This window comes from Balaenoptera physalus (genome assembly GCF_965194825.1).
Source record: "Balaenoptera physalus genome assembly, chromosome: 20".
NCBI classification, from domain to species: domain Eukaryota; kingdom Metazoa; phylum Chordata; class Mammalia; order Artiodactyla; family Balaenopteridae; genus Balaenoptera; species Balaenoptera physalus.
In genome coordinates, this window is record NC_138901.1 from 20551522 (window position 1) to 20578437 (window position 26916).

Here is a 26916-nt window from a genome sequence, read left to right on the forward strand (position 1 = left end):
TCTGTGTCTTAGTTTTATTTTCTTTGCTTTGGTCTATACAAAAAAAAACCAATAACCAAAAACATAAAGCGGTAATAATAAAATTTTCTACTGGGACCTTCCCCAGCCCCCCACACCCGTGTGCAGGAGGTGGTGGGGGGAGTCTGAAACAGGAAGGGGAAGAGAAAGCCCCTCACCGCACACCAGAGGGGTCAGCCAAGAGCACTTCTCAGGGGGTCAGCTAGGGCAGTTGCGTGGGCGGGACAGGGTGCAAGGGAGCTGCTAACCCCGGGAGGGGCCAAAGCCAACTGCGCATCCTGGGGAGGGAGCAGGCCGAGTCCTGGAGCAGGGGAGGCACTCTCCACATCTCCGCCCCATCCCCCTGGTCAGACGATCCCTGAACTTTTCAAGATAAGCTTTGGATTCTGGGCCTTTGGGCCTTGAACCTGGGGCCTGGAGACCCCCAGGGCTCAGTACAGTTGGTGGAGTTCAGTGACCAAATCGGAGCCAGCCAGAGAAGGAACCACAGCCCTAGGGAGACAGGCAGCCCAGGAGGAGGGGGGACAGAGTGGGGGCCTCGAGTCTAAAGCTTTAGTGCCAGGGCCTCGGGGGTGGGAGGGGGTGTCGGGCCCTGGACCCACAGCCCAGAACAGAAAAGCAAGAGCAGATCGCCATCCCAAGAAAGACCCTACAGAGGACCTCTGAAGGCGCGGGGTTCAGCAGGAAGTTGCAGCCCTCCTGCCCAGGCTCAGGCACTTGGCTATCTCGCCCCAACGCCTGCGAGGAGAGCCTCTCAGATGGGGAACCGCACCTGGAGGGAGGGGCAGACATAGAGGGGTCAGGCCAGCCCCATGGCCCGCAGGAGCTCGTGCATAACCCGGGCACCATGGTAGAAGGGGCAGGGCTCCTCGCCTCGAGCGAAGATAACAGAATGAGGCAGGCGAGGCACACCTTCCCTGGGGGAGCTCAGCACCAAGAGGCCCCACACTTGTTCCCCCCAAAAAGGAGCCAAGGTTTCAGGGGAAACGTGAGAGGGCCTCCATGAGAAGGAGGTTCTGAAGGGAAGGGAAAGCCCGAGTCTCAGCAGCCCACAGGGAGAAGGGAGAGCTGCAAAGCAGGGCGGGGAGGGGTCGCCATACTAGGGTCCAGGCAGCTAGGCCAGCATGTGGTCCGCAGTGGGGTAGGGGGGCCTGAGGCCGTCGCTGTAGGTGTCAATGGGGTAGTCCCCGTCCATGTCCATGTGCATCTCCAGGGGGTCCAGGGGCATGTCACTCGAGTACATGGGGCGGTAGGTGGCATCCATGTCTGGGGAGGAGAAGGGAGCTCCGTCCAGGGTCTCAGGCTACCCCGCGGGGGTCTGGATAGCCCTCAGCCACACCTTCTACCTCTGCCCGCCCCCCGTGGGTCCGCCCCCTTCCCCAGACTCTCACATCAGGGACCCGGACAGGAGTGCATGTGGACACGACAGTGGCCGTCACTGGTCCTTTGGCCCTGGGGTCACAAAATTGCCCCCTTGCTCACACCCACACAGCACCCCCTCTGCCCTGGGCTCTGCACACACTTACCATCTGCGTAGGGTTCATTAATGGGGATCATGCTCTGGGCCTGAGGATGGAGACAAAGAGAAACATTGAGGGAGGGGAAGGGTGGAAAACGCAGGCTCCAGGCTGGGGGGCAAAGACCCCTTGAAGGAACAGAGGATGAGATAGGGTTACACAGTGCCCTGATGAACTCCTCTCCTCAGGCACCTCCCCAGGGTGGAGGGTCCCACCATTCACGCTTGGAGGCACCCGCAGAACTAGAGCGGGGAGGGGAGTGGAGGGGAGAGGACTAGAGAATGGGTGCCAGGAGCTGCCCCACCCAGGATCAGGGCAGCCTCCAGCCTATACAGCACCTTTGTGCAAGTTAGAGAAAGGCACCCCTGCCCCAACACTTCATATTAGTTTGGACAAAATAAAATTGCCATTTCGTAGGTCAAAAACAGTAGATGGTTCAACCTACTACTTCCATCTGCTGGGAATTGTCATAAATGATCCAATTATAAAATAAAAATCTATGAAGTTGACAGGATGGTAGAGGCCTCCCTAAAAGTACAATCCTTGTGCAGTGCGCAACTTGCACAACCAGACACTGCAGCCCAACCCACGATACTCACAGCCTCCCAGGCTGCAGGGTCGTGCTTGAAGAGGGAGTTGGTGAGCTCCACAGACACACGTTTACGGTAATCTGGGTTCTTGTCCTCGGAGATGCGGAACAAGACGGCAGCAGCGTAGGTGGCTGAGCAGAGAAAAGGACAGGCCAAGTCAGGTGCCTGCCTCCACCCAGGCCGGGGGAATAAGGCCCAGCTTCCCTCCTCGCCCCCCTCGCCTCCAGCCCAGCCCCTCACCGGTGCCCTCATTGTGGGAGTGCAGTAGCTCCATGAGTGGGGCTGAGGCCCCCTCAGCATCAATGGTGTCGGCCGCCTCCTTGTCCTGGGCCAGCTCGCACAGCACCCCAGCGGCCACACGCTGGATGTTCTCCACTGAGGAGTACAGGAGCTGGGGAGAGGGGGCATGGGGCGGGCGTGAGGCAGGCGGGCGTGAGGCACCTCACCGCCCTGCCCATCTCTGCCTCTCTTTTTTGGATTTAACCCAAGCCCGTAGTAGAAAGCGTGAAAAGTCTAAGAAAAGTATAAAGAAATGGAAAAGCACACTGGACACAATCCCCCACCCAGACACAGCTTCTTTCCATTGGATTTTTATCATAGTCATATACATATATTTGATTCCTGTTTTTTTATCAAACATTGTAGCATAAAGCATTTTCCCATATTATTCAATAACTTTTCCTTAAAAATCTATGAGTTCATGGGAATTCCCTGGCGGTCCAGTGGTTAGGACTCCGCACTTTCACTGCCGAGGGCGTGAGTTCAATCCCTGGTCAGAGAACAAATCACAAGCAGCACAGAGCAGCCAAAAAAAAAAAAAAAATCTATGCGTTCATATTGATACTCAAGAGAGAAAGAGACAGAGACTTGGCTGGACCTAGAGACTGTCATACGGAGTGAAGTAAGTCAGAAAGAGAAAAACAAATATCGTATATTAACTATTAATATTTGTGGAATCTAGAAAAATGGTACAGATGAATCAGTTTGCAAGGCAGAAATAGAGACACAGATGTAGAGAACAAAAGTAAGGATACCAAGGGGGGAAAGCAGAGGGAGTGGGGGGGGGGTGGTGGGATGAACTGGGAGATTGGGATTGACATGTATACACTGATGTGTATAAAGTAGATAACTAATAAGAACCTGCTATATAGGGGTTTCCCTGGCGGTGCCAGTAGTTAAGAATCCACCTGCCAATGCAAGGGACACGGGTTCGAGCCCTGGGCCGGGAAGATCCCACATGCCGGGGAGCAACTAAGCCCGTGCGCCAAAACTACTGAGCCTGCGCTCTAGAGTCTGCGAGCCACACCTACTGAAGCCCGCGCGCCTAGAGCCCGTGCTCCGCAACAAGAGAAGCCACCACAATGAGAAGCCGGCGCACCGCAACGAAGAGCAAGCCCCCGCTCGCCGCAACTAGAGAAAGCCTGCGTGCGGCAACAAAGACCCAACTCAGCCAAAAATTATACATAAATTAATTTTTTAAAAAAAGAACCTGCTGTATAAAACATTAAACTAAATTAAAGAAAAAAAAGAGAGAAAGAGAATGCTACAAAGCAAAACAACAACAAAAAGCAAAAAGCCTCATCAATCGCAAGTGGAGGTAGCTACCCGCACCAACTCCTTACTCTGAACATTAATAATTAAAGGAAAAACATTTCAAAAACTAAAAGTTCTTCTTCAACACCATTGTCTATGACCACATGATATAATGGACCATTCCTTTTTTAACCATTCTCTTATCATTGGACAGCCGGTTAATTTTCAATTATTAGTAGTAACATTGCAATTGTCAGCTCTGTGCATACATCTATGCCATGTTTTCAATTACATTACGTTATTGCATAAAGATAGAGTCCCAGACCTGTACTACTTGGCTGTCTATATATATTTCAAGACTGCTTTCTGGAAAGGTTTTACCACCTTATCTTCCCACCAGCAGGGTATAAGACTGCCCATTTTATCACATCTTCATCAGCACAAAGCACTCCCATTCTTTTCTTTGCCAATTTGATAGTGGAAAATGGGCTCTCGCTGCAGGGTAAGCTTCATTTCTTTAAACTCCTGGGGCTGAGCATTGTTTTTTGTTTTTCGGGTTTTTAAAATATTTATTTATTTACTTGGCTGCGCCGGGTCTTAGTTGCGGTATGCGGGGTCTTTAGTTGTGGTATGTGAACTCTTAGTTGCGGCATGTGGGATTGAACCCGGGCCCCCTGCATTTGGAGTGCGGAGTCTTAGCCATTGGACCACCAGGGAAGTCCTGAGCATTGTTTGTTTATGAGCCACCTGGGAATTGCATGTGCCTCTTCTTATATAACTGCTGGGGTCTAGCACTGGGGTCTAGTATTAACGAGCTCTTTTTATATGAAAGATATTAAACTCTTGTCTGTTGTGATGCTTGCAAATATTTTCCCAGTTTGCTGTTTACTTTTCAATGCTTTTAGGTTTTTTCGGACATTAAAACATAGTTTTTGTTTTCATTTGCTGGCGTTTGCTAAGTGGTCACTCCTGGTGCGGCCACTTTTCTCCAAACTCCTCCAAAGACCTCTTGATGCCTGGCCCAGACCCCCTCAAACCCATGGCTGTCAACCTTCCCCTTTCAGCAGTGGGGAGAAGCAGGGGTTGGGGGAACCTCTCCTGCCCACCTGCCCTAGACTCACCTGCACAAACAGGGGGATGGTGTTGAGTCGGAAGATCTCCATGCGGTTCATGGGATCCCGGGCGAGGATGTGCAGGGCCCCGGTGCAGCCTTCCACGATCTCCTCCATCCTCACGCCATCCTGTACAAGAGGAGCCATTGGGGCATAGCAACAGGTAGCCCTTGGGAGTGGTCACACCCCCCCACGACCCTGGCAAACCTCACTGGACCTTGGAGTTGGCATCAATTGCAACTCACCTCCTTATTTACACACTCGCATGCGCACACGTTCACACAGAGGACACCCTGACTCCCAGGGTAGAGGGTCACAGGCCCCTGCAGTTCACTTACCGTGTAGGGCTGCTGTGTGCCTGCAGCCATGTGGCGCTGGGCATCCTGGTGGGCCTTGACCAGCAGCTGGACGAGGCGGGGAATGACCGCTGCCTCCTGCAGTGGGGCATGGTTGGCTGGGCACAGGGCCAGATTCCTGATCAGGCCGATGGTTGCCTGGCAAGAAAAGGTACACTCATCAAGGGCATTTCCTGGGCATCGCTTCTCCAGCATCATCTCCTCCTTCCCCTCTCATCTCTTCTGTCCCCCAGGCCAGCCACAGACATGCTGGAAGATCTCCAGAGAATGAGATCACCCCCAGCCCATGCCCCTTATTCCATACGACCTGTGGGTCCTCATGTCTAACTCTTAGAGGTCCTGCTAAAATGATACCCCATTCCAGAATATTCCATCAGCCCCCAGGCCCTGACACTGCCCCCTGTCCCCTCTCTCTTACCTCCCACTCACAGACAACACAGTCTTGCTTTTCTGATAGTTCCCAAACCCTGATTATCAGGGAGAGGGAGCCCTCAATAGGGTTGACCCCGAAGCCTCCTGCTTTGGTGACGCTCACACTGTAATCAGTCCCCAGCAGGCGGCTCTGGGAAGAGGTCTCTGCTCCAGGGTCCTCCAACTCCCAGGAGCCATTCTGGCCTCCCAGGGCTCCTTGGGGAGCAATTTATCATCTTATTTGATCCTCAAAACAAGAAACCAGGAGGGCAGGGATGAAAATCATGGGGGAGATGAGGACAGAGTGGATGACCTGCCAAGGTCACTTGTCAACTTAGCTGCTGGGTCAGGGTGCAAACCCTCCGCCCACCTCGAGCTTGTGCTGCAGACCAAGACCAAGGAGGGGAGGGACCGCGTGCTGCCCTTTCTTTAAAATACAATATATATAATCACTTAGAGTCATTCTTCTCTGGACTGTTATATTGTTGAAAATTTAGGCAATAGGAGCCCCTGCCAGCTGGCTCCTGGGCCCTTTGACAAGACCCCGGTCTATGGCAGCTTCCTCACTCTCTGGCGCCAGGTGTCACACACACCGGTAGCCCTGCCCTGGCTCCCCCTCACCTCCCCTGCCTGTGACAGGGAACTGATACACACCTCTCCTCTACCCAGGCAGCCTCCTGACAAGAAAGCTCCACCCTGGCTCCCAGTAGCAGACACCAAGTGTCCCCAGAATCCTCTCTACCCTTTGTCTTTTTCGTAACCCTCCTGAGTTTGAGCAGGACACATAACACGGTGCTAACATCCTTGCATCCAGATGTGGCCAAATGACCAAGTTCCAGAGTATGGGCTGAAGTGATGTGTCCCACTTTCTGGTCGCTGCTAGCCCTCCCTACTTCTCCAGGGCTAAAAGGCACCTACAGGGATGATGTAGTCCAACTGTTCGTGTGAGGATAGTCCTCATGCCCAGACCCTCTGGCATAAGGAATGTGCTCCATGGACCACCAATAGCACCTGGGGGCTTGTTAGAAATGCAGACTCTCAGGCCCACCCCAGGCCCACCGAATCAGAGCCTGCAGTTGAATGAGACCGCCCAGGGTGGTCCTGTGCATGTTAAACTTTGAAGCTCTATTCTAGGAGATGGCTGAGCTACAAGATAGAAGGATTCTGGGTCTCAGGAGCAGAGCCGCTGTGGAGGTCTAAACCGGAACATGAGAGAGGAGTAAACTTTTGTCTTATCGGAGCCACTGTATTTTAGGCCTCTTTGTTACCGCAGCTTTGCCTGAACCCATACAGCGCCTAATCCTGTCTTCAGAGCTCCTCCCCTCGCCTGACCCCACCGTGCAGTGGGCGGTACCTTGACCAGTGGCCACTGGTTGGGCTGGTTGAGCAGCTTGACGATGGCCGGGATGCCGTAGTTGAGGCGCACGGAGTTCTGAGCCATCTCGGCCTCGGGGTGGCGGCTGGTGAGGTGGCGCAGGGCACAGATGGCGGGCTCTGTGATGTCATCCTTGTCACCCGCGCACAGGATGGCATGGATGAGCGCCTCCACGCCGCTGTTCTGCGTCACCAGCGTCTTGTTCTTGCTGTTGTTGCAGGTCAGGTTGGACAGAGTGCCCGTGGCACAGGTGAGGACATTGACGTCGTCCACGCTCAGCTGGTTCACCAGAATCTTCAGCACACTCTCCAGGCCCTCCTGGGGTCGGGGGAGGCAGTGCAGAGTGAGGGAGATTCCCAAACGCAGGGTCTTCCCAAGTGTATCCGGGAGAACGGATGGCCTAAGGAGGTCTCCAGCCCTCTCAGCTCATACTCGATGGGCCCTGCCTGTGTGTGTTCATCCCCGTGATCCTGCCAACACCCGTGAGAAGGTAGTCGTGGGGCAGCTGAGGCCCAGAGAGGTTGAGGGCCTTGCCCACAGACCCACAGCTAGTGAGCCGGATCTGAACTCAAGCCTGTCTCTAAGCTCCACGCTCTTTCCTCCACCCACTCCTGTCCTCAGACCCAACAGAGCTCTACTCAGGCCGAGGGAGGCCCCTAGGCCAGAAGGAAATTGTTGAGGAGGTCCACGCTTCCATGGCCCAGCTGACCCACTTTTACACGCTTCTCCCCTCTCTGGGCCTTAGCTGCTGCCCATTCAGTGGTCCCCAGGCCAAATCTGCTTTCAGGAAACATCCTTAACCCAGGAGCCTCATTCTCCCAAGGGGAGCCATATGGGCCCTGTGATGGAACAGGAAGACCCCAGGATCTGGGGACAGACAGTCCTGAGTTCAAATCCCAGCTCTGCTGTCTGCTAGCTGTGACCAAGGGCCATTCCTTAACTCCCTGAGCCTCTGTTTCTTTTTTTTTTTTTTCTATTTTTCTGTGAAAACTTTTTTTCTTTAAATTTTTTATTTTATATTGGAGTATAGTTGATTAACAATGTTGTGTTAGTTTCAGGTGTACAGCAAAGTCAGTTATACATATACATGTATCTATTCTTTTTCAGATTCTTTTCCCATTTAGGTTATTACAGAGTACTGAGTAGAGTTCCCTGTGCTATACAGTAGATCCTGTTGATTATCTATTTTAAATATAGCAGTGTGTACATGTTAATACCAAACTCCCAGTTTGTCCCTTCCCCCCACCCTTCCCCCCGGTAACCATAAGTTTGTTCTTTAAGTCTGTGAGTCTGTTTTTTTTAGATTCCGCATATAAGCGACATCGTATGATATTTGTCTTTCTCTGAATGACTTACTTCACTCAGTATGATAATCTCCAGGTCCATTTGTGTTGCTGCCAATGGCATTATTTCATTCTTTTTAATGGCTGAGTAACATTCCACTGTGTATCTGTACCACCTGAGCCTCTGTTTCTTCATCTAATGATGGGCCCCGCACTCTACCTCCAAGTACTGAAAGGGGTAAAGGAGCCAATGTCCCCAGTGCCTAGTGGAGCCCAGTACATGGCAGGTGCTCAACAAGCAGCCGATTGATGCAATTCTTAGCAATGACAGTCAGGTTGGAAGGAGGGACCAGAAGACTTGTCCTGAAACTGCATTTTTCCTTAAGCTGTTTTTAGGCACCGGGGGCCCCCAAGCCGTCTCCTGCACACTACTGCTCCCCGCCCAGGGTCTAGGTCAGAACTGTTCCTCTGACACCACCTGAACCCCAGCCAAGAAACATCAGCCTCCTCCATCTAGTCCCCTTTCTGAATCCCTAACAGGGATTAGAGCCTTGAGTCTAAAGGGATGAGGGGCTACAGGGCACTTCCATCCCCAGCCACAGTGGAGCAAGATATAGAGGCCTCCGGCCTCCCCCCCAGCTCCTAAGGTCAGACTCCCAGACAGGAGGTTGGACACGGTAAGATGGAAGGACGAGGTGGCTGAAGAGGCGGACCCAGGCTCGATGACCTCCCTCACCTGCTTGGTGGCCACGTCCGAGAGGTTGCGCAGGGTCCAGAGGCAGTTCTGCACGAGGCGGGGGCTGTTGCTCGTCAGGTGTTTGCCCAGGGCCTGCATCCCACCTGGGATGGGAGATGGGGGCACGTCAGCCACAGGGGAGCACCGCTGACCAAGTCCGGTCACCAGTCAAGGCCCCCGCCCCCGCCTGCCCGGCCACATGGGCCACCCTCACCGGCCACGGTACTCACCAGCCTCCACAATAGCGGGCTTATTGCTGGGACACACGGACAGCACCTTGAGCACACGGCTGGTGGTCCAGAGCAGCTTCTCGTAACTGTAGTTGCGCATGATGTGCACGAGAGCCTGGGGTCCTCCGTTGGCCAGGATGATGAGCTGTGGAGGGAGGCGGGCAACGAGTGTGAGACAGATGGGACCATGACAGGGAACAGAGAAGGAAGGGGGGGTGACAGAGACGTTATTACTGTGCTTCATCTAAAACCTGAAGAGCTTCTGTGACTATTAAATAAGCCAAAATGTTGGGAAAAAAAAGGTAATACACAATGCTGGCAAGGATGAGGTGAAACTACTAACATACACTGTCACTGATGGCATTGCAAATAATGCAGTCCTTTTGGAAAGTACCTGGAACTCTGAGTAAAAGCTTAGAGATATTAAAAATCCTCAGCCCCACTGATGAAACACTTTTCCTACTCTCTGGGAAAGGCTGTGTACCTGAATATGTTCATTACAGCATCGTTCGTTCATAAAGGTGGAAAACCGGGAGCAACCTAGATGCCCTCCCACAGAATAAAGTCTGGGGCCTCCACTTATATGAAATGCTATTTGCTGTTACAGAGGGTGGTTTTGAGGACAGTCTAGCAAAAAAAAAAAAAAATTTTAATATCATGCAGAAAACAGAGGCAAAGATGTAAATTGCTGTAACTACCACTGTGTACAAATATGCCCACAGGAAAGCACTGGAGAAGCACACGGTTGTATGAGGATAATGAATTTTTTCTTTCCCTTATCCTCAAAATATCCAGTAATATGGTGAAACATGTACATCTGTATATACATATATATTTAACCTAAAAAGGGTAAGAAGGCAGTGGCCTGAAGCTGCCGCTGGACGGAGGGTGATGCCATGGGAGCTGCAGGTCTTGGTTGGGGGCGGGGTGTGGCCCACCTTGCTCTCCTGGTTGCCGTAGGCCAGGAGCTGCAGGCAGTCGGTGGTGATGGCCAGGAACTTGGGGTTGTTCTTGTTGAGCAGGGGCACCATCTTCTGCAGCCCGTCTGCCAGGCGCACCGCCATCTTGGCGCCCTCCTGGTAGAGCAGCAGGTTGTGCAGCGTGGTGATGGCGTAGAAAAGGACCGACTCCACCGGGGAGCTGGGATAGGGGCAGGGGGTTTGCGTGAGCCAGGTACCAGGTAAACGTGGCCCACCTCCCAGTACTAATACCCCAATGGTGTCCCTTGAGTCCAGCCCCACTTTTTTTTTTTGGCCACACCGTGTGGCATGCGGGATCTTAGTTCCCTGACCAGGGATCAAACCCGCGCCCCCTGCAGTGGAAGCGTGGAGTCTTAACCACTGGACCGCCAGGGGAGTCCCCCGGCCCTTTTTATGCACAAAGCACACAGCACCTCTCCTCTCTCCACTGGGACCATGACTCCTCCTGCTCTGGGCTCCCGGCTGGGTGCTAAACGCACGGTTGGTCCCCTCGACACCTGTCCCTACTGAGTAACTGCCATGTGGAAGGCCTCATACTAGAGAAGCCCTGCAAGGGACTCAGAGGCGAATAAGATCAGTATCTCCACCCTTAGGTAACTCGCAGCCTAATATGATGTAAGGAAAAAGGCCAATCAACACTGCAAGGCTGGGAAAGATAAAGGTGGCAAGGGACTTTGCACATGCTGTTCCCTCTGCCTGTAATACTCTTCCCTTCATCTACACCAGCCAAACTCCACTCATCCGTCAACCCCCTGCCATTAGAGTGAACAGCTTCTTGGAGATCCGCTGACCAATCTTGGACACACCTTTGCCCTCATCTATACTGTATCCTGATAACTAACCTGTGAGTTACATGCCTGTCTCCCCTGCTAGGCTGTGAGCAGCTGAGCACCAAGACTGGGTGTGGTTCTGCACCTGGCACATAGTAGGTGCTCAATAAATGTATGGAAGCCCAGGGACGTGGGCAGGGTGGGGAGTCCAAGGGAGGGGAAGCCCCAGGCTCCCGCAGTGAGTAGGGGTCGGTACCTGAGCATGCGGACCAGGGCAGGGATGCCGCCCGACTTGAAGATGGCAAGCAGCCCCTCGCGGTGGTGGGAGAGGTTGTGAAGGATGCTGGTGGTACAGCGGGCTGTGTCCAGGTCGCTGGTGTTCTGCATGGTGCGCACGACGGCTGCTACCAGCTGGGGCGAGCCCATCAGCGCCCGCCGAGACGCCTCCTTCTTCGACAGCTGGTTCACGATCATGGCCGCCTTGGTCACCACCACCTGGGGGGAGGGGGGAGGACGGGAGGATCTGAGCAGATGGCCCAGGTTGGTTGCCGCTGTGAGAAGGAAGGGCCAGGAGACCCCTCCACAAAGCTCAGACAGACCCGGGTCAGACTCTTCCCACTGATGGGGCTTTGGGTCAATGACCTCCCTCCACCCCAGGTAGGGCCCTCTCCTGCAGACACCTGACCTCTCCCCTCCCTGTCCTGCCTCCAGCCCGGCCAGGCCCCTCACAGACCGGGTCCTCATCGTTGAGCAGTTTGGTGAGCTCAGGAAGGGCCCGGGTGGCCAGCTCGGCATCGTCCTGGTAGTTGATGAGATGCACGATGGCCGACTTCAGGAGCTGGGATGGCTCAGCCAGCCGCTGCAGGTTGGTGGTCTGTCCCTCCACCTGGGTGACCAGCAGGGAGCTGTCCTCTCCTGTCACACCAGGACACATGGCCTCCCGCACCCGCTTGGCTCTGGCTGTTGTGGACATCTGGTAATCCAGGTCACCTGGGGGCCAACAGGCAGGGACTGAGTTGCAGGATGCGGGCAGGGGGACACTGGGGAGCAGGCATCCCATCTGGGTCCTCTGGACTGCCTCCCAGACCACCACTCATAGTTCTACCTTTAACCAGTGACCTTGAGGAGGGCATCATCACCTCAGTTACATCATCTGTAAAATGGGGCACCACCTGTTCTGTCCGTCGCAGGGAATTCTTACGAGAATTAAATGAGATAATAGTTGTGAATTGGGACTTCCCTGGTGGTCCAGTGGTAAAGAATCCGCCTTACAATGCAGGGGACGCGGGTTTGATCCCTGGTCAGGGAACTAAGATCTCACATGTCGCGGGGCAACGAAGCCCACGTGCCACAACTACTGAGCTCACGCACCTCAACTACAGCCCACGTGCCACAAACCACAGAGCCCTCGCGCTCTGGAACCCACACGCCACTACAGAGTCCACACGTCCTGGAGCCTGCGCACCATAACTAGAAAACAGAAAATCCACAGGCCACAACTAGAGAGAAGCCCGCGCACCAAAATGGAGAGCCCACGTGCCGCAACTAAGACCTGACGCAGCTAAAAATAAATTAAATAAATAAATAATAAATAAATCTTAAAAAAAAAAGTTGTGAATTGCTCTTAAAAGAAAGGATGGGGCTTCCCTGGTGGCACAGTGGTTGAGAATCTGCCTGCCAATGCAGGGGACACGGGTTCGAGCCCTGGTCTGGGAGGATCCCACATGCCGCGGAGCAACTGGGCCCGCGAGCCACAACTACTGAGCCTGCGCTCCGCAACAAGAGAGGCAGCAACAGTGAGAGGCCCGCGCACCGCGATTAAGAGTGGCCCCCGCTCGCCGCAACTAGAGAAAGCCCTCGCACAGAAACGAAGACCCAACACAGCCATAAATAAATAAATAAATAAATAAATAAATAAATAAATTTATTAAAAGAAAAAGAAAGGATGCATGTGCCTGGCACATATTGCTAAAAAAACGTTCAGAGATTATTATTATTAAAAGGAATAGCTAACATTTTTTGAGTACAGGCACACCTTGGAGATATTGAGGTTTCATTTCCAGACCACTGTAATGAAGTGAATATTGCAATAAAGTGAGTCATGAATTTTTTGGTTTCCCAGTGCATATAAAAGTTATGTTTACACTGTATGTAGTATATTAAGTGTGCCATAGCATTATGTCTAAAAAATGTACATATCTCAATTTTAAAATGCTGCCAAAAAATGCTAACCGCCATCTGAGTCTTCAGCAAGTCACAGTAGTAATATCAAAGATCACTGATCATAGATCACTATGACAAATAGAATAATCATGAAAACGTTTGAAATATTGCAAGAATTACTAAAATGTGACACAGAGACATGAAGTGAGCAAATGTTTTGGAGAAATGGCACCGATAGACTTGCTCCATGCAAGGTTACCACAAACCTCCAATTTGTAAAAAACGCAGTATCTGCGAAGTGTAATAAAGTGAAGTGCAATAAAACGAGGTGTGCCTGTACTTATTATGTGCTTAGCAGTGAATTAAGTGCTTTCCTTATACTTTTCTCATTTAATCTTACAACAATCCTAGAACGTAAAGACTATTATTATCTCCACTTTATAGATGGGAAAACTGAGTCACAGAGAGGTTATAAGAACCCAAGCTGGGATCTGAACTCAGAGAGCCTGACTCCAGAATCCAACTCCGACTCTATGCCCCTCCCTTAACCACCAGGTAGGGGTAGGATGAGACAACCTCGGTCTCTTTTCAACCCTGAAATCTCACGATTCTAATTATACCCTCATCCTCCCCAAAGGAGACAACTCTCCCATTATATGGGCAGGCAAATAGAGGCCCAGACAGCCACCCAGTAAAATAGAGCAGATGAGAGGGAAAGTCCAGACTGTGGGTTTCAGCAAGCAAGAGGTGGGCTCTCAGCTAAGAGTCCAGGCTCCACCCCCTGGTGGGTCTGGGAGTCCCACAGACAGGTGCCCCGGCTTCCCAGGCAGCCCTGCCCTGGCGAGTGTCCCAAAGCCCCGAAGAGAGGGAGGCAGAGGTTCCACCCTCCAATCAGTCAGGAAGGAGGGACCATCCACATGACTTTCCCACCCGGATGCTGTACTTGAGCTACCAACACAATGCCTGGCCCTGCCAAGCTGAGAGGCCTCTGCCTGCTGTGTGGGAGGAGCTCCCCGGGGTGCAGAGGCTGAGCTCTGCCGTGGCCCAGGCTGCCACAGCCTACCCTGCACCCTCCCCAGCTCCCACAGCTCTCTGGGCTGCAACATTCAGGGCCCTGCAGGCATCTGTGGACTACAGACAGGACTGGATACTTCTCTCCCCCAGAGAGGCAGGGCACCCTGGGCTGACGGGGATCCCCACCCCTGACTAAGCCCCAGAACCAGGCTCTACCTCCCCGGAATATCTGAGGCTCCTGGAGCAAGAGGACTGTGTCTTCGCCACAGTCCCTGAGTTCCCCGAGGGCAGCAGTGATGCCTCCTCATCACACTGTAAGTTCATGGAAGGCAAAGACTGTGCCTCTTCCTTCAGACTGGTGGGCAGGGTCTATGCTTCCGCTCCGTCCTAGAGGTTCACAGAAGAGGAATCTGCCTCCCTCCCAGATGGGGGCGCTCTGAAGTTGCTGTGCCTCCTCCCTCAGACTGGTGAGTCTAAGAACAGGAGCTGTGGGGCTTCCCTGGTGGCGCAGTGGTTGAGAATCCGCCTGCCAGTGCAGGGGACACGGGTTCGAGCCTTGGTCTGGGAAGATCCCACATGCCGCGGAGCAACTAAGCCCGTGCGCCACAACTACTGAGCCCGCGCTCTAGAGCCCGCGAGCCACAGCTACTGAGCCCACATGCCACAACTACTGAAGCCTGCATGCCTAGAGCCCATGCTCCGCAACAAGAGAAGCCACCGCAGTGAGAAGCCCGCAAACCGCAATGAAGAGTAGACCCCACTCACCGCAACTAGAGAAAGCCTGCACACAGCAACGAAGACCCAATGCAGCCAAAAATAAATAGATAAATAAATATATTTATATATTAAAAAAAAAAAAACAGTAGCTGTGCCTCCCTCCTCAGACTGGGAGCCCCATAAAGTCTGCCTCCTCTGACCCTGACCTCCCTCCAGGGCCCAGCCTGGTTTTCGGCTGGAATATTCCCATGGAAGAGTCCCCAGGGATCCCGACCTTGGCTCTGGGGCACCGCCTGGGTGTAGGTGGTGGTCTTCTTGAGCATGTACTGGCGCCCACAGGCCTCGTCCTCCTCCGTGATGCATTTGCTGCTGACCGAGGGCACGCAGGTATTGACCCCCGAGTGGATGCCCGAGTCGTAGGTGTACGTCTGTTGCCACTCGGTCACCTTGATGGGTTGTTCGATGAGGTTCATCACGTCCATGGTGGCTGCTGGGGACACAAAGGAGGGGCAGGAAATTAGCTGGCCGCAGTGGGGCATCCCATCACCGGGCCCAGTCCCCACCTTCAGCCTCTCCCCAGGCCCTGCCCATCACCCCTAACCCGCACCACAGCTGCAAGGCCGTCAGCAGGCTGTGGAGCAGGGTGGGAGACAGGAGGGACCAAGCCCAGGGAGGGACCGCCAGGATGGGACACCTGTCTGTGAGCCCTGGGCTTGCATCTCTGACCTCCAGTCCAGGGTGGGGTGAACCCAATGGCAGGAGGGGCATAAAGGGCCAGATGCCCCAACCCAGCTCTCAGCTCACTCACCTTGCTGTCCCAGACCAAAACCCCCAGAGCAGGAGAAGGCATTCAGGACCTCCAACAGCTTCTGGGGTCCCGCAGACCCACCCCCATCCACTGGGGCCCCCTGGGAAGAACTGTAGAGGTGAGGCAGCTACACCCCAGGCACTGGGCAGGAAACCGGGTGGGGCAGGGAAGCAGCCAGACAGGTTTCTCTGGAAGCCTCAGAGACTCCAAGATCTCACTTTCCTGCAGATGGGGCAGGATCACGAGTGACCCCAGAGACTCAGGCCCTAAGAACCCCATCTTGGGCTTTCCTGGTGGCGCAGTGGTTGAGAATCTGCCTGCCAACACAGAGGGCACAGGTTCGAGCCCTGGTCTGGGAGGATCCCACATGCCGCGGAGCAACTGGGCCCGTGAGCCACAATTACTGAGCCTGCGCGTCTGGAGCCTGTGCTCCGCGGCAGGAGAGGCTGCGATGGTGAGAGGCCCGCGCACCGCGATGAAGAGTGGCCCCCACTTGCCGCAGCTAGAGAAAGCCCTCGCACGGAAACGAAGACTCAACACAGCCATAAATAAATAAATTAATTAAAACATCTGATTGCCTTAAAAAAAAAAAAAATCCTTAACCTCATTTCATTTAAAAAAAAAAAAAAGAACCCCATCTCTCCAGCACTCCAGCTTCTAGAAGCCTTTCCCAGAATTCTGAATCCTACCAACCAGTTCAAATCTCAGCCACATACTACTGGGGCAACTCACCGCTCCGCTGAACCTCAGTCCTCATCTGTAAAATGGGGTAGCACCACCTCCCTCGTAGGCTGTTGTGAGGACCAGATTCGTAAAGGACCCAGCCTGGTGCCTGGCACACAGTAGGTGCTCAGTGTTGGTGACCTTGGCCAGATATCAGTACTGCTTCTCCCTCGGGGTGGGGCAGACCTTGGGGTGGTCACTGCTATTCAGAGACTTGGGGCCACTTGAGGCTCATGAATAGCTGGGCCTGCCTCTGTACCACGGAGGTGGTGACTCCCACTTGGTCTGTCCAGCTCCCGTCTCGGTGCTGACCTCCAGAGTCCAGCAGCTGGGAGGACGGGCAAGGGAAGCTGTGCCCCAGTGAGGGCCTTCCTGGTGTCCTTCAAGAAGGCTTCCCTGGTGGCGCAGTGGTTAAGAATCCGCCTGCCAATGCAGGGGCCACGGGTTCGAGCCCTGGTCCGGGAAGATCCCACATGCCGCGGAGCCACTAAGGCCGTGCGCCACAACTACTGAGCCTGCGCTCTAGAGTCCGCGAGCCACAGCTACTGAGCCCGCATGCCGCAACTACTGAAGCCCGCGGGCCTAGAGCCGGTGCTCTGCAACAAGAGAAGCCACCGCAATGAGAAGCCCGCTCACTGCAACAAAGAGTAGCCCCCGCTCATCGCAACTAGAGAAAGCCTGTGCGCAGCAACGAAGACCCAACACAGCCAAAAATTTAAAAAATAAATACAATAAATAAATTTAAAAAAAAAAAAAAAGGTCATCATCCTCACAAGTGGGTTTCGAAGCACATGCTCTGCTCCCGCATTTACAGATGGGGAAACTGAGGCTCCACCCAGTAAGGAGGCATAGCAGAGAAATGACAGAGCCAGGCCCAGGCCCAGGTGTGAGTGACACCCGAGTCTGTGGCCTGTGCACACCCAGTGTGGCCTCAGATGGCAAGCAGACCCCAGGCTGGTCCACCCGTGAGGCTGGGCAGCAGCACCCAGCACCTCAAACCCACTGTCCCATTGTGTTGGGAGACCAGTTAAGGACGAGGCTGGAGTGGCTGGTGAGCCTGGTCCCAACCCAGGGACAAAGATCACCAAGGATATGTCTTCTGGGACGGCCCCAGTGCCACCCTCCGGGAGGATGACAAAGATCCTTCATGTCTCCCCGCCTTTTATGGCGACCCCAGCTCCTCCCCTGCCTGTGATCACACCTGGAACCGGCAGAGGCAGGAGCCAGACCAGCTCCCCGCAGACTCCTTCCTCTCCTCCCATCACCCCGAGTGACTCAGAGTTTCCGGCTGATAAACAGAAGCAGGCTCGGTGCCTCCAGATGTGCCCAGCTGCTTGCCAGGCACCGGCCAAGTGTGGCTATTTCAGGGAGAGCCCTTCCCCCCGCCCCCGCCCTAACCACACACTGCCCGGCACTCCTGTCTTCCCTGGACAGACAGACACAGAGAATACAGGAGAGTTTGGGAGGAGAAAGCCTGTCGCAGAAGCCCCCGGGGAGAAAATTCAGGCAGGAGGCCTTGGACGTCCAAGCACTGGAGAAGGAAGATGAAACTGTCAGTAAATACAGTTGCATTAACCCTGTAAAGGCCACTTTGCCGGGCAGAGGGCTGAGCCAACATGTGGATGCCGAGCCTCAGTCAGATTCGCTTAGGACAAACTGGACATCTCCAGCCCTATCAGTAAAAACACCCCACCCGAGCCAGAAGAGACCAGTAGAGACCCACCGCCTACCCTGGTGCTTCTGAGCCAAGTGAGAGGGATATGGGCCTTGGTCGGAACCTCAGGGACAATCCCCTCACCAGCCCCATATCCAAAGGGACCACCGAGGTCAAGGCTGGCCATGGGAGGGGCGTTTCCTCAGCAGGCCCCTCACCACCCCCGCCAGCCCAGGCCTGGAGCCAAGAGAAGTTGAGGGCTGGACAGCTGCCCAGGGCGAGACAGAGCCCTCAGAGGTCAAAGGATCCATGGCGGAGGGGAGGCGGGGGACGGAGGGCGGGGGGAGAGCCTTAACTAGCAAATGAATCTCATGCTTCCCTAGAAGCAACCCTGGCCGGCATTTTATTATTCCCAGTTTCTAGGTGAGGAAACAAGCTCCAGGCTGAAAAACAGTGGTGCTCTGCTCAAATCCAGATCTGCCTCACTGCCAACCAGCCTCCAGCCCACCAAGGAGAGAATGCCAGACACCCTGCTGCAGAAGAGAGTGATGGGCAGGGGGCAGGAGGGGCACAGGTGGAGCCCAGCACCTGCTGCTCGGCAATCAGGAGTCCCAGGTTCTAGTCCCACCTCTGCTGCAAACTTGCTGTGTGTCCTTGGGCAACAGCTTTCCCTCTCTGTGCTTCATCTTCAGAAAGGGTAGCCCAGGTGATCTCAGAGGAATGTTGATATCTAAGATTCTAGGAATAAAGAGTCAGAATTCCCATGACAGACAAGAAAAGGCTGAGAGTGGGCAGGGTCAGAGGTGGAAAGCAGTCCAGAGAGGACACGCACCAAAACTCTTCTTGAAGAAAGCATGCTGGTGGGGAGCTACTCCTGCCACAGGAAAGATATAAGTCAGACCTCAGGCAGGGCTGTCAAGCAGCCCCACCTGTCTCCCCACCTACTCCCCAGGAGAACCAGGGGAATTCTTTTTTTTTTAAAATAAATTTATTTATTTATTTATTTTTGGCAGTGTTGGGTCTTCGTTGACGCACGCGGGCTTTCTCTAGTTGCGGCGAGGCGCAGGCTTCAGTAGTTGTGGCGCACGGGCTTAGTTGCTCCGCGGCATGTGGGATCTTCCCGGACCAGGGCTCGAACCTGTGTCCCCTGCACTGGCAGGCGGATTTTTAACCACTGCGCCACCAGAGAAGCCCCAGGGGAATTCTTTCACAAGAAACAAAAATGCTGTTTTTGCAGTTCCCAGGGTGGAGGAGGCCGCACCTGGTTTGGTATTGTCCCTCTCTGTCCTGGACCTGGAGTGAGACCCACCACAATGCCCCTGGACAGAGCCAGGGTGGAAGGAGGCGAGACAGACGCGGGCCCTGCCCCTGCACCCTGGCGGAAGCCGGGCAGAGCCAGACACAGGGCGGGGCTCTGAGTTGAATGGGGGCACTTTGTTTAGCAAGCAATCTCTATTGCAGAAGGAAGAATCCAGCTCAGAGATCACTGGGTGGGGTGGGGGACCTCACAAGAGACAGGAAGAGAGAAGACAGGGGCTCTGAAGAGGGTGTGCGAAGGACCCTTCCCCCACCAGTCCACACTGGCCAGGAATCTGCAAGCTAGCAAGGGGGATGCTTTGGGGCCTAACCCGCCTGTCGCTCCTGCTTCCTCCGCCGCGTGGCCGACCCAGGGGGCTGGCAGCGGGCACCCTAAATCCAAGACTGTCCTGGCAGAGTGTGGTCCAGCTCTGACATTAAAAAGAACTCCCAGGAATTCCCAGGCAGTCCAGTGGTTAAGACTCCACGCTTCCACTGCAGGGGGCACGGGTTCGATCCCTGGTCAGGGAACTAAGATCCTGCATGCCATGCGTCATGGCCAAAAAAAAATTAAAAATAAATAAAAGGAACTCCCACCAGAGCTACATCAGGCTTCTTCCCCCTGCCAGCACCTGCCGCAGTGACGGGCTGGGCTGGGCTGTGCTGCAGGACGCCAAGTGTCAGTAAGACGCCGGGAAACCAGGACAGGAATGGGCTGCCCAAGAGGTGAGCTGGGACCCGGCTCAGAAACATGGCATTAGAGCAGGCAGGGCCCTCCAGAAGTTCCTTGGGCCAGAGGCCAGCACCCTGTGCAGACACGGATCACGGGCTCAGACAATGACAGACGAAGGGGGCCATGGGCAGGGCGGGAGGGCATGGGGGTCAGGGGAAGGCTCCATCCTGCCCCCGCACTCACTGGCCGTGTGCCCTTGGGCAAATCACGCAATTTCCTGAAGCCTCATTCCTCCTCTGTAAAGTAGAGACAATCAAGACACTCCTTTCTTCAGACGGCTGTGTGTTGTGTGGATGGTACACAACCATGACTGTGCAAGGCCTCTGTTGGTGGGAAAGGCCCAGGCAAGCGTCCTTCTACTAGGGAAACACAGAAATGGCAGAGAAGGAAGCCAGCAGAGATGGGCCTGGCAAGGTAGCCGGTAGCCAGCCTGCTTTGTGGGACCCAGTACCCAGGGCAAGACCCAGGTTTCCTTTCCCTGAACCCTCAGATGAAGGCTAGGAGGGGAGCTGCCTCCCGGCCCTAGGCCAGAGCCCCTGCGGTCGGGGGAGGTGTGGCTGGGGAAGACGAGTTACGTCCAGGTCCTGGGAGGGGAGGCCAGGTGGAGACATGGCGCTGCCCCTCTCCCCGGCCACACGTGCTGCCTTCTGCAGCTGGGGGCCGGCAGGCCAGTCAGGCCTGGACATTCCCCACATAGCAGCCCCAGGGGAGAGGCTGGGCTCCGCAGTGTCACCAGCCACCAGCCTTCCCCACTCTGTCTCTGGCTCCAGCAGAGATTTGGCGAGCGGTCCCAAGCACAGATGGAAACAGACTCTAGAAAAGTACAGAGACAGACAGGACTGCATCCCTTGACAGCCCTGTCTCCCCCATCAGGCTGGGGCTTCCCAACTAGGCCTCTCCCCTCAGACGGGTGGCTCCAGGAGAAACGTCCACCACCCGCAGACTAGATGTTCCTTGGCAGAGACTGTGGTCTCCCCCATCAGACTGGTCATTCCAAACGGGCAGGGACTGAAGCGGGCACCATGCGTGGCCAGGGTCCTGGGGACGGGAGAAGATACAGAAGCCCATCCTGAGCTTCCGGAGGAAAGCCCTCACTTCCAGTCTGGAGGACAGACTGAGCTGTGGCCCAGGACTGGCTGTGGGTAGAGGTTCAGGTCAGGCCGACCCAGCTGCTGTTTATTTTCTTCCTTCTGGGCTCCTGCCCAAAGCAAACAAACCAGGGTGGGAAAATGAAGGGGACTTGGAGGAGAGGGAAATGCCTGGCCAGGTGGCTGGACCCTGGGAAACTCCGGGCTCCCCTGGAGAGGGCTCCAGCTGGAGCGCCATTCCCTGCTGGGGACCCTGGGTGGGCAAAAATCCCAAACCGGCAGATGACCCTAAACCGGGACTCCTGGGAATGGAAAAACACTTTACCAGCCTCAGGAAACAACAGCTAAGGACTCACTTGGGTCTGTGACGTATCTCAATACCCAAGTGCCTGCTGTCCCCACCTGACCACCCCCACCCAGGGGGGCTTGAGGAGTCCGACCCCAGCTCATGTCTACTCCTCAGGGTGTGATTCCCCAGGGTTTCATTCTGCAAGGATCGCTGCCTGGCCCTCTCCTGGAAAAGCAGGGAAGACCCAACTCTTACTTCCCTGTTCAGCATTTGCTGGAGAAAACTAGGGTTTGGATAAAGATTTGGTTAAAATTTGTTATTGTATACAGAGCATAAGATCATCCAAGAGCGAGGCTGAGAAATAAGAGGATGCTAAGAAAAGAGAAGGGAAAGAGATGTTCATGGTTAGATGCCTCGACAGGATTACGGGTGACTTTTTTTCTTCTCTTGGAAACTTTCCTAAACTTTCCAACTGTTTTGTAAAATGATCAGATATTACTTTTTCAATCAAGTGGGAGGGGGAGTCGTGTAGTGAGTGCAACCTCCACTCACCCCCAAATAAGCAGTGTATTGATTGCCCAGCCCCGCCCCAATTCTCCCCTGTCCCTGCCACTCACCAGAGACAAGAATCCAGAGACAAGAATCCTCTGTCCCCACAGTGAGGAAAGACAGTCAACCTGTTAACCCACACTCTGCAGGTCATAGAAAGCTGAGCTTCCTGCCCTGAGGGCCCCCAAAGCCTGAGGGGCCAGGAGGCTGAGCAAAGGGGGAGTGGTCAGTGAGTTTTCTCTTCAGCCTAGCCAAGGAAGCTGCTGGAAATCAGGACAGTCCACGCCCCCCAGACCTCCACCAGATTCAACCATGTCCCAGGAGGCAGGCCTCGTGGTGTCTCTTGCAGAGACACAAACCCTGATGACCTGCCCCAGTCACTGCTCCTTCCCTTCATAGGGGTCACTGGGCCAGCGGCTCATGGTTACCTGCCTCTCACATGGCCAAGTCTCTCCTCCCAAAAGACACAAGACTAAGAGTTTCCCCAGGGACCCCAACAGACCTCAGACTCGCCCCAAAGGGTAGTGATTCCTACTTGCCCTCTCTCCTGGGGCAGGCTGGCTCTCCCCCAGCTCACACAGATGGGACCCTGCTTCATCCTCTTCAGAGAAGAGTCAACCCTGAGCCTCCACCAGCATCTCCCTCTTACTCATCAACTCAAGATCTCATCTCTAACAGGCAGGAAGTCCTTCCTCCTATCTAGCCTCCATTCCTTCCATAAGAGTCCCGATCGCTCTTGTGTCTTCAGGGCTGTTGGAAAACTGCAAGCCTGTCACCCTCTTCACAGCAATCACCCGGGACTGAGTTCATTCTCTTTCTTTCTTTGTCACATCAAGTCCCCTCAGCCTTCTCTTCTCCAGGATCAATAACTCCCCAATCCTAGGGTCCCCTCCTGACCTCAAGGGATCTGGAAGCCCCATGTTGATAGGCTCAGTACCCAGGCTATACTGACACAGATAGAGGCCCCATTTCCCAGGCCCATTCCGGTGTCAGGTGCCCGGTTGGCAGATGTGCCAGAGCCAGGGAGGTCTGAGGACAGTAACACCAGCCCCTCCCTCCAGGACCCAGGCCCTGCTGACCCCACCCCAATCACCGGAAAGGCCTCCTCAGCAGCGGAAAACCTACTCCCAGCCCCCAGGGCTCCCCGCTCCAGAGGACAGCCAGCTCCCCGCCCAAGAGCAGGCTGGCAGTGTTGACTGGTGGAGTACAGCAGGACACTGGTCCGGTCCTAAATCTGACTCTCGTTTCTCTCCACTCCCCAGGGGACAGGCCCCCCTTTATCTTGGCCCAGCTCCAGCCCCCAGCAAAGCAGACAACTCCCACTTCCTACACAGGGATAAGCCCAGAACAGTCCATGGCTCGGCCCAGCTCAAGCCAGGAGGCGGCAGCGGCTTTGACCCCTGCCCTCCTCTCCCTGCCAAACCTCCTCCACACATCCGCCACAGCCCCTGGCCTTGGGGAGACAGCCCCCTCCACCAGGAGCCAAAAACCAAGCCATGGGAGGGGCAGGGGTTTCAGGGGGCAGGAGGCTGGGACGTGAGTCACCCCTACCTGGCAAACCTGCCCCTGCCTTCACCAACCACACACACCACCCTGGACCCTTTGGAATTCTCTTCTCCCCAAACTCCTAAGCAGAGACTCTCAAAAAAGGGATGGCAGAAAAATTCTTCCCAGAGCCAGGGTAGGGTGATACAGCAAGATGGGCCCTGGGCTTGGCGCCAAAGGACCCAAATGCCAGCCTTGGCCCTGCTTGGGTCTCACTGTGCAACCTTGGGCAAGTTACTTAACTCCCCGAGTTTCCATTTCCTCACCTGTAGAATGGGGTAATGATACTTGCCTAGAGGGATGGTCATAAGGATTAAGTGAGAACAGTTAATGAAAGTGCTTGGAATCTGTAAGTAGTCCCTTAATTTTTAAGTGACCATTTATCAAGTACTTATTCGGTAGTTGGTACCATTATTTCCATTTTGCCCAGGAGGTCACTGAAGCTCAGAGAGGTTAAGTGACTTGACCAAGGCCGCACAGGTAACGAGCGACAGAGCTGGGAATCAAACCTAGCTCAGTCCAAGCCTAAATCCCTATGCTCAGAACTGCCCCACTACAACATCTGTCCAAATAATAGCCCTTCTGTAGAGAAGTCAACTGCCCCATCTCATTCTAAGGTGGCTCTTTTCCCCAAGCCCTCCCAGGCCGGGGAGAGACCCCCGTCACCTGTACCTGCCCAATCAGTACCCCTTCCTTCCCATGCAATGCACTCTCAAAGCCTCATCCCTGGCAGCCCAAACAGAGATTCCAGAGGAAAAGGGGTTGTAACTGGGGTGGGGTGGGACCGGGTGGAGGCATGGGGAGGGCTCATGTCACCCAAGCTAAGGCTTGATCTAGCAAGAAATGACTACTTGGATCCTACCTTTTTTTCCCCTCTCCCTCCAGTCCAGTAAGTAGCCAGTTTGCACCTCCTAACAATACTTCCTCAGTATTATCTTTTCATCGAAGTCACGAGCCAGATTAGCTAACCTAATCATTTAACCAGTGTAATTAACAATGCCTTCCCCTCCTCCACTTTGGCACAGAGAGAGGGAAAACAGGTTATTTTGCCCCAACTCCTTGCCCTTGTGACACCCACTGGAGCAGAAGAGGCATGGGACTCCCCCTGACCCAGGGCACTCCATGGGGTGGGTCTGACCTCCGCCGCCCTCACTCTCCCATCTACGTAGGGCGGTACGGGTCTTCCCAAGCGAGTCAGGGCAAGCAACCGTGATCCCCCCAATCTTCCCTTCACCTCAGGAATGGAGAACCTGGCTGTTACATTCCCCTTTCTGTTCCCCAAGGAGGCCAGGGAAGGGGCTCTCAGGAAATTGCTGGGGGGAGTAGGGAGGGCAGCAGCTAACGCAGCTCTGCCTGAAACCTTCCCCACTGAAGCCTTCCTCCAGTCCCACCTTCCCCATCGAAGTCTCTCCGGAAAGGGGGTGGGTAGGAAAAGGACTTCAAAAGCCTCCAGAAGGAATGCACCTTCAAAACCCAGAAATCAAATGGAAATCCAGCCCCGTTGCTCCGCGCTCTTCGGACTCAATCCCCAGCCAGCTAAATAACGTGGGGGATGGGATAGAGGGAAAAAAACACCAGAACAATCGCTCCCCCCACCCTCAGTCAGTTTGGCCCGGCCCTGCCCCACCCCCATTCCTGGGGAGGGGGGCAGAGCTCCGGAGAGAGCCTGTAGGGCAGGCCTCCTGCGAGGGGGTGTGGTGGTCCCCGGAGACAGGAAGACAAGGAAGAAGCTGCTTCCCCTTTGGCCCGGCCCCCCACCCCGGTCTCCCCCTCAGGCCCCAAGGGGCCCAGCAAACAGGATGGAGGTGGGGGCTGGGAAGACGGGGTCACAGCGCAGGCACTGCCCAGGTTCAGCCTGGCCGGCTGGGGGAGGGGGCTTTGCTCCGAGAAGGACCCCTAAAGCCTGCGGGAAGCCCCGGGCAAGGAGGCAGGAAAACCCCCAGAGAAAGCTGCCGTGAATACTCCTTCCTGGAAAGTTTGTTCTGGGTGATTTTTCCGCCAAGAAGAGGATAGAAAGGAAGGGTAGTCCTGTTCCCATATCAACACTCTGGAAGCCGCAGCTACTGGAAACTGGGCCGGTGAATTCTCCACCCGTGCACGACCCCTCCGCCCAGACCCCTATCTTGAGCCTCGGGTGCCAGACACCGGCTGGGCGCGGAGCCGGGCCCAGCACCAATCCCACTGCCATCCCTTCCCGCCTCCGCTGGCGGAGCTAGAGCCCGGCACCCACCCGAACGGAGCGGAGGGAGACGCCGCAGGTACAGTCCCGACCAGGCTCGCAGAGCTGGAGGGCAGGGCCTCCGGACTCCGTGTGCTCACCTGCTCGGCAGGTGGGGCCCGCGTCTCTGGGAAAATGTGCGCTCAGCCCTCACAGTTGGGCAAGCCGGGCGTAGACAATAGGGCCCCACCCAGGCCTGGGGGAGTAGAGAGGGAGGGAAAGCGAGGATAACGCGTGGGGTGGGGTGAGGGTGGCCCCAAAGAGACCAGCGGCAGCAAGTTTCGCAAACAGTAAATTCCTGATTACAGAGTGAGCGCTGGGACGCAGGCCGAGCAGGTTAAAGTCTCCGCCGCAAGAGGCAGGGCCAGAGTCAGGGACGCGGCGCCCAGCGAGCTCCGCGGGTCCCGGGGGAGGCGCGACCCGGAGGCACCTGCCCTGATCCCTCCCCACCCTTCTCAGACACCGGCTCTCGGAGCCCCCAGTCGCGCTACGCGCGAACCTCGCGCCCACTTAGTCACCGCGCCCAGGACCCCAGCGCGCCCCCTGCCGCCGGTGCAGGGTGGCTCTCCCTGGCTCCCGCCCTCACCTGCCCTGGGACGGCGGGGATCGGCCTCTCGTCCGCTCGCCCCGCTTCCCTCGCCCCAGCGATACCTGCCTCGATCGTCCGCACCTGCGTTTGGAGCCTGGCCGGGCTGGGTAGGGATCGGGCCGGGATGGGAGCCGGCGCGGGCTGCGAACTGAGCTCAGCACACTCGGGCGGTGGCTGCTCCGGACTCTGGCCAAGGCAGCAACTCACTAACCGAACAAAAGGCGAAGGGACCTGACAGCCAAGCCACGCCTCTCGCCCCCTCGAAGCTCCGCCCCTGAGGGAGACGCCCACCCGCTGATGTGGGCTTACTGGCTGCCTGGCCTGACTGTCCTATGGAGAGGCGGAGCCTCGCGCCCAGTCCCCTTTCACCGCCGCCTCTGTTTATCCGCTGGCCATTGGCCCCAGGGACTGCCACTCGGCCCTAGGGACGTTCTCCAACTTGAGGTTCCATCCTAACTCCTCACCTATTGGCAGATTGAGGGTTACTTCCTCCTGATTGGGCAAGGAACTGTCAGTAAGACTAAGGAAAGAACCAATGGAAGGGATGGGGTGTGTCTTGTCCCACCCTACCTCCGAGCAGGTAAGAATGATTACTCTCCCCTTCCCCCTACCTGTCCAA

At 55.3% G+C, this 26916-nt stretch overlaps 1 protein-coding gene and 1 long non-coding RNA gene across 15 annotated transcripts in view; one reads left to right on the top strand and one right to left on the bottom strand.

Annotated features, from left to right (window-relative positions):
- Positions 1–26532, bottom strand: JUP (junction plakoglobin). Of its 14 annotated transcripts, none has more exons than XM_082440733.1 (15): positions 26379–26531; positions 15080–15295; positions 11645–11901; positions 11168–11406; positions 10100–10301; positions 9162–9306; positions 8932–9035; positions 6892–7230; positions 5109–5264; positions 4780–4899; positions 2366–2516; positions 2135–2256; positions 1545–1584; positions 1119–1284; positions 1–790 (listed from the first exon to the last, which is right to left on the bottom strand). In XM_082440733.1, exons 2-14 carry the CDS (start codon positions 15285–15287, stop codon positions 1133–1135), a joined length of 2235 nt encoding a protein of 744 aa, XP_082296859.1. In that variant the 5' UTR covers positions 15288–15295; positions 26379–26531; the 3' UTR covers positions 1–790; positions 1119–1132. The 14 variants fall into 14 exon arrangements, with proteins under 14 accessions (XP_082296859.1, XP_082296863.1, XP_082296861.1 ...); XM_082440737.1 differs by having other exon boundaries at positions 11597–11901; positions 26364–26524; XM_082440735.1 differs by having other exon boundaries at positions 15080–15292; positions 26360–26522.
- Positions 15303–26916, top strand: part of LOC309650010 — a 13235-nt gene continuing 1621 nt past the window's right edge. The window contains exon 1 of the long non-coding RNA XR_014257376.1: positions 15303–17095. This is a non-coding gene — a long non-coding RNA (uncharacterized lncRNA). The remainder of the gene's footprint in view (positions 17096–26916) is intronic.

Coding starts and splice junctions, on each gene's coding strand:
- JUP (XM_082440736.1), bottom strand. CDS start 15,287: ATGGACGTGATGAACCTCATCGAACAACCCATCAAGGTGACCGAGTGG. Junction 7,231..8,931: donor CGGACGTGGCCACCAAGCAG/GTGAGGGAGGTC, acceptor CCCCGACCCCAG/GAGGGCCTGGAGAGTGTGCT. Junction 1,285..1,544: donor TAATGAACCCTACGCAGATG/GTAAGTGTGTGC, acceptor TCTCCTCCCCAG/ACATGGATGCCACCTACCGC.